Below are 12,537 nucleotides of genomic sequence, written 5' to 3' on the forward strand. Positions count from 1 at the left end.
ACACGTGGAAACCAGTTGCAATATATACTTATACATTTGCATTATATAGATGCAGACGATCGATATTTAATAAACGTGTATCGTTAGCGCTGGACAAAAGAGAAGTTATGTGTGAATGATTTAAATTTCTTACATTATTTGTTTGAAAATTGTGTTTTTACGGGAAGACTAACTATCATTGATGTTTCTTGGAGGGTGCCTGTTTATGGGCATAACCCAAGCGTTGTGTTTGTTGAATTAGTAATTTAGTAAAAATAATTTTCAATGAAGGCGAGTTGATGAAGGCACTTGTTATGAGTCTTCCTTTAACCCATTATGATTTTTGGTTTTGAAGTGAAATTTAGGCCGTATTAAAGAGGACACATATCAAGTAAAATGTTATGTAAAATTGAACAATGAGAAAAAAGGCGTTATAATTTAAATACTTAATTAAAATTACAAACAAATTTGCTTTAAATAAATTTATGGATGCAATAACACTTTTGATGCAATAAAGAAGGATTAAATTGAGATTTACGCGTCAATTATTTGTAATCAGATTGCAAAAACAAAAATCAATTAAAATGTATATCATGAAGCCGTTTGTCAATTATTAAATTATGCTGAATTACAAACTTGTCATTATTTTATTATATTAAATGAGCAATTATTCCTGAAATTTTATTTATTTAGTATACCTCAAAAACAGCTAAAGATTTGCTTAAAATTGTATTTAGAAAGATATTGCTTTTTAATTATATCTAGATATGTTTTTTGGAGGCTAATTATTAAATCCGAATGCTCACTGACCCAGGTCCTGTATCAATAACAATACATAACAAAATAAAGAAACAATCAATACAGAGAACGTCGTCTATTTGGAGAAAATATGATTCCTATTTATAAAGCTTTATTAAAAAAGTAACTAATTGGAGTTATTGATCGTATATTTTGAACATAATTTGGCAGTTTCGCGTTATGTAACTTTGTCATGTTATGGTTTTGCTTACCAAGTTAATTGTGACGATCAGCTCGTATTGCTGGTGCTTGTGGCCCTTTTTCTTCTTTCCTTGAGGCGTCTTCACCCCAGCTGCTGCTGCCTGCTTCGGTGGTGCTGTCTTTGCTGCTCCCTTCTGCGCTGATGGTTTCACTGGAGTTTTTGGACCACCTTTTGTAGACGCACCTGGACATATTGAAAACGAATCGATTATGTAAGTTTATATAATTTCATTTTATAGATAACTGATTGAAAAAGAGAACATTATTAAAAATTGATTTGAATCTCCACAGACTAAGCTTTAGTGAATTTGATCATTTTAATATTTTTTCTATTTTTACCAATTATTTCAAAAACCCATGAATATAATGAAAATTAAAAATATTATAATTGCCGCAAATTTACTCCTATGCTGAAGTGCTTCACAAGGATCCAGGTTACATATATATTTGATAATAATTAGCATAAATTCAACCGTCAAGAAGCGAAACTTAGTATTAATTGTGTTCTGGCTATATGAGTAAGCCAGTATTACTGCTGGAACAAGTCAAGAGGGAACATCTCAGTTCCCTAGGTTGATGGTCATTGTTAGTGGTAGTAATGGCCATTATTTCTTACAGTGCTAATACATAGGGCAGTGATTAACAATTGTCAGTTTGCCTACCTTAATTGCAAAAATTCGCAAAAGATTTTTTTACAAAAGTTTATGGTTAAAAAATTCATAATATCAAAGTGTGTCCTCATATGTAATTGGTATCTAGAAGAAATTGAATACAATCATAAAATTTCGAGTTTTAGAAAACGAATATCTATCAAACAACACAAGTTTTTATTACAAGTGAATTGATTGAAACATACAACAACAAACGTTGATGAAAAACCTACGATATGCTTGCATATAAATTAAAGTATCGATTGAAAATTGTAATTATAGTTGAAGCAAAATATTATTCACGTTCAATCTAGAACAAACAAATGATATATTGTTTAAAATAATTGAAAACGCAATGAAAGCAGATACGGCACAATGTTAAAAATATGTTTTTAAATGGTGTCTTTGGTTCCGCATTGTATTCACTGTTTGTAATTTAGTATCGCGAATGGTGCAAGAAATCTGAAGAGTACTCTACTCTGAAATATATACACAGCCCTTTTTTACTCAACACTCAAACTTCACAATGAAGCGGTTTTGAAACGTTTCCGAAAGCCAAAATAACATTTTTTTACAATTTTTGTCTGTCTGTTTGTTTGGGGCTTATCTCTGGAACGGTTGGACCTTTACTGGCAGATAACTGATATAATAAGGAGTAACTTAGGCTACAATCATATTTTTCTTTGTTAAATTTAAACGCTTATCTGTCGCGTGCACAGCTTGTTGATAAATATATTAAAGATAGCTAGATGCTGACAAAACCTAAAGTGTCAAGACTCTTATCTAATAATTTTCTTCATTTCAAAGATCATAAATATACATAATAAATATTATCTGACGCTTTCAACTGTCACAACTGTTTCCCGTGTCTGTGCAAATGGAGGGAGGGGGTATGATAAGCTCGAGATAATATGTTTTGAACGAAAAAAAAAACAGCTGTTTTGCATCTCTATCAAAATATAATTAGTGCTGTCATTTCAAGTAAGGTTATGTTTCTAATTGATCTAAAAAATCATAGCCAGTTTTAAAATATTTTGATGAAAGACTTTTTTGTAAACGATTCTTGGACGAATCTATATTTGAATTTGAAAAAAATAAATAAAATATTTTCGCGACATAAGTAGCGATGGCCGAAAGTTTCTTTTGCCTACGGTCATATTGAGATATATTTTTGTCTCTAATTTATGTTTTATAACAAGTTATTGATTAATTTCGAGATAAACCTTTTGTGTGCATCATGCAGCGGCGCCATTTAACGAGAGAAAAAACAACGGAGTATTGCTGAGGAGATTGGAACAAGATAAAACGTTATATCAAGGTCACACTACCATGCTACTGGTGAAGAGACTGAAAGACATGCAGGAGGGAAGCGCATAACCACTCAACGACAAGACCGATATTTGCAAGTTGCTGCGGAATGAGAACCAAATGTTACGGCATTAGTCTAGGCCTCTAATCAGAGGACCAGTTGGGTGTGAGTGACCAAACTGTAAGGAGAAGGCTGCATGAATCTAACCTTCATGCTCGCAGACAGCTTCGTACTCCAGTACTATGCTGAGGAAATCGTGGGCAACGACTATAGTGGGTTCGTCTAAATTTTCTCTCGGAAGATAACCAGTGGTCTGTAGTGCTGTTTACCGATGAGTCCCGGTTCGGTTTCCATCCCGATACACGTAGAGTACGTGTTTGGTGACTCTCTGGTCATGATAGCCGTCTGCAACATTTTCAGAAAGTCCATACATATACCACAGCGGGATAATTATGGTTTGGGCGAGAATTCATCTTCGTGGAAGAACAGACCTCGTTTGTATCAGAAACACCATGGCGGTTGAAAATACCGTGACGAGATGCTAGTGCTAATAATTTGCCATAGACATATAATGGGCCAAGAATTCACGCTCATGCACGATAACGCCCGTCTACACACAGCAAAAGCGGTGACGAGATGGTTGTAAGAACAAGACGTATCGGTATTAGGCTGGCCCGCTCAATCACCTGACCTAAACCTGATAGAGCACGCGTGGGACATACTTCAATGAAGGGCTTTGAGGAATTTCCCTGCAAATATTGCGACGGAAGAGCAACTTTTTTGCATCTTAGTCGGACCTGGGACAATATACCGCAGCAAGACTTGGATAACTTAATCCAAAGAATGAAAAACGGTTGCAGGACCATTATAAATGTCGTGGATGGTTTTACAGACTACTGATTTTTCATATGACTGTTAAAAACAATAACATTTGTATATTTTTCACATTTTCTTGAGACAAACATTAATTGTTAGTTTTACCATTATTTTACGTTTTTACTTTATTTAAGTATAAAATTGTTTACGCAAAATAATAGGGTTTATTTTTGTTTATTTGACATGGTCAGGTATATAATGTTTCCACGAAACTCCCATCAATGTGCAATAGCCAGAGGTGACCCATTATCCATACAAAAAAAAGTAATTACCTTTTTGACATGGAGGCGTTGCCTTTTGCCCCGCGGCGTTTTTCTGATTGACGTGTCCACCGCCGTCTGCCGGTTTGTTTCTGGCCTGAAACCATCAAAAAAATATTACATGACATAAAGAAGAATTCACATCAGATCATGACAGAACTGTCATGTATAAGCTTCTATCTAGCCAGTGATACGCTAGCCAGTAATGATTTGCAATTTCAAATGAAAATGAAACAAATCAAAGGTGGTCTGACCTACTTTCGCCGGCTTATTCATCTAATTGGTTAAGCTGCATTGATCATGGTCGATAGCTAGATAATTAAACCAAGTTACATCTCAATACTTCTAAAAATTACCTTTTTTTACATTGTTCGCGTAAGCCTACTCGATTAAGCTTTTCTTTACAATGTGTAGAAGCATAATAAATATAGAATGTTATGTATAAATTAGCTTATGATTACGGCACAATAATGGTATTTTTCCCTCTTTCATTGTATATGATTCAAATTATTTTCATTTTTAATCAATAATAATAATAATATTTAAAAAATAAATAATTTAAAAATTAAGAAATAAAGTAATATATTTGATGACGCTGGCTGGGAATATTGCATATCTGTATGTTTGAATATGGCATATGCATATGTTTTCTGGTGATGATTTAAGCGACTCGATGACATAAGTTGTCTGGCATACCAGGATATAGCAAAACAATATGATCTGACAACATATATCTTTATATGTAATGATCTGTATATTTATTAAGCGAGCGTTCCAGCTTACTATAATTATGATGGTTAAATTAAATTTAAAAATGGTGTTGTGATTACTAATATAAGATTATGACGTCTTGGAATTTATGGTCCAAGCCTGGTCTGTGAATATCATCACGAGGATTGCTTTCCTCTCATTTTTTAATATATATCCTTTTGTTTATTATTTAATATTGCTTTAATTTTTAATCATTTGGATATAGATATCATTTTCATAGACAATTCATAATGCGAGACTAGCAAAGAGATTTATTATATTGTACGTACTACGTAGTAAGTTGAGTAGTACCGGTAAATTTTGAAACGTAAACTGAAATTCGTTTCTACTATACGCGCTTCGCAGACTTCAAATGTAAACATAAAATACTGTTGTTTTATATAATTATTCCATGCAAATGAAATTTAGATCCAAGGTGGTAGAATATACATATAGTATATATATATAGCACACGTCAGTCTTAACAGAAGAATATGTGATCAATTCAAGCATCTTTGAATTTAGATGTACTTAAATAATCCACTTGAGTAAGAACATTTTGTTAGGATTCCTGTTTGATAAAAATCTTCCATACTTGAAATACTTATGTATAAAGCAAACCGCATTAGATAAGCATGGTGGAATAACCTCTAAAACTTCAATGGCATAAGAGGCCATAACCCAGCCGTGAATATTTACAAACTGTTATATTTTTTTGTGGCGAAACATTTAATTATTCAATAGTTGTTTCCCAAACTTAACTATACGGAACATTTACGTCAAAAACTTTGAGGATGTCTGTTTCAGTTATGACGTATATTTTTACGACATATTCAGTCCATGTGAGCCGTTTTCATTTTATAACAAGTCGAGTTTAATGCAATTTCGTAGCGCTTTTTAAAATTTCCAGTTTAGTAATACGCGTTATGAACGTGCGGTTTTATTAAAAAACTTTTTCATAGCTACGATATTGTGTACACGAGGAGTTATAATATGTTACTTCGCGTACGTATAAGTTGTACTGTAACATATTAATCTATATTAATATTATTAATTTAGGTTAGGTTTAACTGACGAGTGGTTGGTAGGTACCAACCATTCATCAGTTATTCTACAGCCAAATAACAATACTCAGTGTTTTTGTGTTCAAGTTTGAAGGGTGAGTGAGCCAGTGTAACTACAGGCACAAGGGACATAACATCTTAGTTCCCAAAGGTTGGTTGCACATTGACGGTGTAAGGAATAGTTAATATTTCTAACAGCGTCATTGTCTATGGGTGATAGTGACCACTTACCTCAGGTGGCCTATATGATCGTCCGCCAACCTATACCATAAAAAAAGACGTAGACTACTTTTTTGCCCAACACGTCATGACAGCCAACACACACGAGCGAAGCCGCGGGCGTCTACTATTATAATATAATTTGGCATATTATGTAATATATATATCGTTACAGTTACACAATTCACTTTATATATTATAAGCTCTGTTATTGCTCTTACTGAGACTCGTAGAATAACCACAATCAGGAGACCTGATTTACTGACATTGGTTCCTTGGGAACGAGGACGGGCCCTTGTGTGGGGCGCTACATGTTTGGACACGCTGGCCCCGTCTCGTATCCGAGAAACAATATTAAGAGTCGCAGACGCTGTTGAAAATGCTGAAGCGCAAAAACGATCCAAATATTCGTGTATTACTTATATTAATGTTTTTTGACCATGTTACATGTGGTCAATGGATTGGTGATGCAAAAAGCTTTATGAAATGAATAACATCTCGCCTTATTGCTTTCACTGGTGACAGGAGGGCTGGTTCGTTTTAAGCCCAGAGGAGAATTACGATTCAACGGGGAAATGCTGCTAGCATTCTTGCCACCATTCCACGCGGTCAAGAATTATACAGTACCTATTTTAAATTCATATTTGTATACTTTTAAGGAATTAATATCAATAATTCTTTATATAATACTAGATTAAAAGTTGAGCAAAGGCTCAACGGTATTCTAAAATGTTATATATAAAAAACCAACAATTGAAAAAAGCAATCATAATAATTAAAGTTAGTATGTTATATGTTACAAAAATCTTCATCTTCTGTAACATATATACATTATAGCATGCAAGTACTAATAAATTTTACTAATTATTTACATATATATTTAAACAAATTTATTATTAAAAAAATCTAAATATTAAAAAGGAGCAATATATATTGCATTCTGTAAGAAGTATTGCATTGAAAGAACGATTTGAAACGCTGTGTGTTCCAAGATATATCATTGTTTGTTCTTCAATAAAAAAAAGCATTTAAGCAATCGTTAAAACTTTCTTTGCTTTGAAATCGGCTTTATGTCGCTGACGATTTCAGCTACGAAAATATTTGAGTTTTTTTAAACAGGTTTCTTAAACGCGGTTTGAGTCTGGTCATTTGTACACAGTCATTTATAATGAATATTACTTTGTTTAAGTAAAAACATCAATCACAAGATTACCTCTTTAGGTAGTATTTTGACAAGACTTTTTTTTCGAGTTTCGAGTTTTAAGGATATCATGTTCAGGCCTGTAGTCATACTGGCATATTTTTTAAATTTAGAATATATCAATACAAAAGTATGCGGCGCTATAATCTGTTTAATCACAGCATCGATGTTCGATTTTTTTTTTAATAAGCGCGCCTAATACAGCTTTTTTTTAAATGTATATTACGAAAAAGTTTGTATACAATTTCATTAAAATGAAATGCAACAAAGTCCTATCTCGTCATAAACTACGCGTGGGTGACACAAAGTTCTAAGTAGTTCAATTTATGCGAGCGTCCTGAAACGTGACGTAGATTTAATTTAATAACGTTCGCTTCTCTGTTTTAATTTAAAGGATTTTGTTAATCTAAACGAAACTAGTTAGTTTTGTTTATTTTGAAGTTAAGCTTATTTTGAGGATAAGCGCTTCTGAAATATCAAGTAAATGTCATGTTTTTAAAAATCATCCCACCTAATAATACACGTCCTTAGTGCGAAAAATTAAAAAAAAAAAAAACAAAAGCGCGCGATTTCCCGTCGCTAAGGCTCAGACTTCTTATTTCGAAATTGGTTGCTTCTGACGTATGATTATTGTGTTATAGTGTATTTATTTTTCTGTTATTCTTTTAATTATTTCATGATTTCTATTTGTTTAAGGTAAATCGTATATAATGTATTGCATGCAATATGATATACCGCGTAATTTCACGTCTTAGTTTGTCATAAATAAGCTCCACAATTCTATTTCAATACATTTAAACTTGGTTTTAATAAACTGGAAAACACATAAAATGTCTTGTTTATTTGAACCTCAAGCCTTCCTCTATGTATGCACTTATGCAGGACATATCACCATAAGTTTATTTCAATCAGATCAATAGTTTAAAGAACAGACATACAAACATTGAATATTTTACAAGAAATTTTATAATCTTGATATTCTCGTAACGAATTTCTTTGAAGCAGTAAAATTCATATTAGAATTTGAATATCATTTTCTCAGTTATAAAATGAACGAAATGTCGAAGTCTTTTGAGACTATCAAGCAATAATGCACTGTGATTTTCGGATTATATTTCATTTCATTCGTTCATTCGATTCCGTTGGGAAATGAAGATATAAGGAAACGGTCTGAAGATTCCATTTATTTCAAAAATAGTGTTTTTTTTTTAAATTAAAATTATTTTGCAGTGAGCATGTGTTAAGGGTAATTAGTAAATGTATGAAATCATTTTTAAATATATTAAAGACCAGTGTTTATTGTTTTTTTTTAAATTGTTATTATAGCATTGATCTACCACAAATAGCCAAAAAGGTATCCCCCCAAAATTTAAGGTACTTTAAAGAATTTTCGATTTATCATTACATATTTTTAATTATTTTATCCCTTAAAGCTTATAATGAGAGATGAAATACGAGAATATATTTTATTTCGTTGTAATGACTGGAGTTAGTGTTTTATGAATAACAATAAAACTAAGTTTTCACAACCAACTGTGACAAATATAACGTGAGCTCCCATTTCAAGCGTATTCATAATAACGGCGGTTTAGTTTTGATTGACATTCCACTAAAGTCACACAGATACTCACTCACTTTTCAAACTGGAACTATGTTATTTTACAACTGACTAATTAATATAAATAATTACTTATTTTCATAACACAACAACAACAACAGCCTGTAAATTCCCACTGCTGGGCTAAAGGCCTCCTCTCCCTTTGAGGAGAAGGTTTTGGAACATATTCCACCACGCTGTTCCAATACGGGTTGATTGTGGCAGAATTTCTATGAAATTAGAGACATGCAGGTTTCCTCACGACATTTTCGCACGAGATGAATTATAAAGACAAATTAAGCACATGAATCAGCGGTGCTTGCCTGGGCTTGAACCCGCAATCATCAGTTAAGATGCACGCGTTCTAACCACTGGGCCATCTCGACTCGATTTTCATAAGATATATCCAATTAATGATATGTTCTTGATGGAAAATAAGTGTATATTACAAAAAAAATATTGAACAAACACCTAATACATATATATCTTAAAAAAAATGGTGCAGCTATGTATAATTTAGTATTGTATATTTAACGCATGATTTTATATTATCTGCTAAATACTTGGTACATTATTATTTTTCACTGGCAACTTACAAACTGACAGACATTAGAAATAGAAAAGAAACATATTAAAAAAAATAACTTTCCGTTTTATCTTTGTAAAGTCGTAAAGTAATAAGAAAACATAGCAAACGTTGATGCGATAAACGTTTTTATTGTTCGCACATAAACACTATAATTCCGTGAAAAAAAAAAATAATACTTTGGTTAAACAGATTTATTGTTTTCGAAATAATCGTGTGGTACGTTTTTACAAATTGTAAATCTCGGTTTCCTCTATTCTATTTTCAAATCACGTTCTCAGCCAATAGAAAAGCAGAACGGATTTTAGAATTTATTAATTACTAGCGACCCGGCTTCACACGGATGCAATGCTGATACTAAATATAGTAGAGAATGGTTAAATTATCAGTATTTTTTTATTATATTGTCCACGTATTATAAACAAAAATCTTCCTCTTGAATTACTCTATCTATTAAAAAAAACCACATCAAAAATTATTGCGTAGTTTTAAAGATATAAGCATATATATACTCATATACTATGTACCTTATAAATTTGACAAAAAAAAATAACAGAAAAAAAAAGACCCGCTGAGTTTCTTTCGCCGGTTCTTCTCAGGTCAGGGTGTTCCTTTTTCCGAACCGGTGGTAGTGTTTATTTGACAATCAATAAGTAAGTGTAATGCTTTTATATTGAATAAAGGAATTTGAGTTTGAGTTTGAGTTTGAGTTTATACACAGTCAACGAAAAGTGACTTTGATTTATACTATGTAGTGAAAACTTAAAACTGAATATTTAAATTACCGGCATATTTATTACATTCGAGAATTACATAAACATTTTTTTATAATACTATTTTCCTGCTCTTATTTTTATGTTGTTTATCATAGATATATCTATGTATATATATTTGTATTCCTATAATAGTTTATGTGATAGAGTTTTGACTATTTCAATCTGGCTTACAAACACAGATTAAAAAAAAGTCATCTAAATTATTTAACAAAGGAAGTAATTTAAGTCACGTCAATAATCAAAATTAATGGAAGTACAAGTATTTTTATCAAAATATGATATAAGAAAACCTTCTCCAAAAAGTGCAGTATATTTTTGTTTTAGAAGTGTTTCTTTCATTTACATAGACAAAACGTCTGCTTATTTATTTAGTGATAATCATAATTTTATTTGTCTTTTTTAATTAACATTTGAGTTAAGCATGCGCTCTATCCCAATAGATTGCTTCTCTATAAGCAGAGAGGAAACAATGATGTTTTGGGAGAATAGTTGAGCCACCCGACCTCATGGGTGTCGTTAAAGCCGATTGAGCGTAATCCGCCCAAACTCGCTGTATAGGAAACTAAGCCACAAGCAAAAGCCCCAAGTTCCAAGGAGGATTGTAATCAGGCAGCTGCCGAATCTATTCTATGTAGTTCATTCAATCCTGTTGTGAGTTTTAAAGTTCTGCTTTGTAATTAAACAGCAGGTTAGTCATGGACGAAGATTGCGTTTAAAACTTTATTATAGCAAAGTAAAGTAAAGTAACAGCCTGTAAATTTCCCACTGCTGGGATAAGGCCTCCTCTTCCATTAATAAGGCTTGGAACATATTTCACCACGCTGTTCCAATGCGGGTTGGTGGAATGTACATGTGGCAGAATTTCGATGAAATTAGACTCATGCCGGTTTCCTCACGATGTTTTCCTTCACCGCCGAGCACGAGATGAATTAAACAACATATTAAGCACATATATATAGTGTTGCTTGTCTGGGTTTGCTCCAGAATCATCGGTTAAGATGCACGCGTTCTAACCACTGGGCCATCTCAGCTCAGCATTGTTATAGGTATCAGAACAAAATAGATAGAAAAATTCAAACAATGAATTATTAAACAAAGCAGGATTATATCTGAAAGAGATTTCATACACACCCATTTCTGAATTTAAAAAAAAGATATCATTTATACGATAACTCATTTATTTATTTAAATTTGCGGGTAGACAATAAGATATACATCTATATGATATATTATAAGAACACAGATATTAAATAAAGATACAAATCTACCTACATCATCTTATAGACTAGATATGGATATATAGATGCTCTTTGATTTTTTGTTATCTTAAATGCATAAACTGCCGTGACGCTTTTATAAAAAACGATTATTGGAAATTCTAAAAGAGTCCTTCGCTTTTCACTGTTTGTTTCCTGAGGTTGTTTTTCTTTGGATCAGGTACTTGATTTGTGTATAAGAACGAAAACCAGGGTTGCCAATACAGTTCGAAGTATTAGAGCTCCATTGCCAATTGGCAGAGTACATACATCGTAAAACTGATTGCCTGAAAGAAAAATTTAAAAAAGGGCCTGTGTACCGGTAGATTAATCCTAGAGAGGTAGACTGACGAAAAATTGACTCTATGAACTTCGCACATTTTGTATAGTGTTTTTTTGTGGTATAGGTTGGCGGACAAGCTTGTGGGCCACCTGATGGTAAGGTCAACATCACCCATAGACAATGAAGCTGTAAGAAATATTAACTATTCTTTACATCGTCAATGTGTCACCAACCTTGAGAACTAAGATGTTATGTCCCTTGTGCCTGTAGTTCCACTGGCTCGCTCACCCTTCAAACCGGAATACAACAATACTGAGTACTGTTATTTGGCGGAAGAATAACTGATGAGTGGGTGGTACCTAACTAAACGGGCTAGCACAAACAACCAAGAAAGAGTGTATATTCAAAAATCCTGGGGAAAGATTTCAGCTAATGTGACCTTGATGGTTAATCTTATTTTAATTTAGAGCCCACTCATATATACTAATTTATTGTTATTGCTTTAAATGTATAGGTACTATTAAAAATGCGAATGTAACTCTGTCTGTTACCTCCTCACGCCTAAACCGCTGAAGTGATTGAAATGGAATTTGGTGTGGTGATCAGTGGCAGATTTACCAATAGGCTGGAGCCTAGGGCGGCAGATTTAGAGGGGCGGCAATTTTAGCCTAATTTTTATTTATCTTACAGGAGTAAACATCATTATATGTACATTACGTCCGATGAAATGAG

The 12,537-nt window shown here is 32.8% G+C and overlaps 1 protein-coding gene across 2 annotated transcripts in view; it reads right to left on the minus strand.

Annotated features, from left to right (window-relative positions):
- The window catches only part of LOC124534369 (calmodulin-A-like), a 71,900-nt gene that overhangs the window by 23,221 nt on the left and 36,142 nt on the right, over positions 1-12,537 (minus strand). For both annotated transcript variants that reach the window (XM_047110170.1, XM_047110169.1), the window contains 2 exons: positions 4,086-4,170; positions 990-1,162 (listed from right to left, as the gene is read on the minus strand). In XM_047110170.1, coding sequence (XP_046966126.1) covers positions 990-1,162; positions 4,086-4,170 — 258 coding nt within the window. The remainder of the gene's footprint in view (positions 1-989; positions 1,163-4,085; positions 4,171-12,537) is intronic.

The sequence above is a fragment of the Vanessa cardui genome, chromosome 12 (genome assembly GCF_905220365.1).
Source record: "Vanessa cardui chromosome 12, ilVanCard2.1, whole genome shotgun sequence".
NCBI classification, from domain to species: domain Eukaryota; kingdom Metazoa; phylum Arthropoda; class Insecta; order Lepidoptera; family Nymphalidae; genus Vanessa; species Vanessa cardui.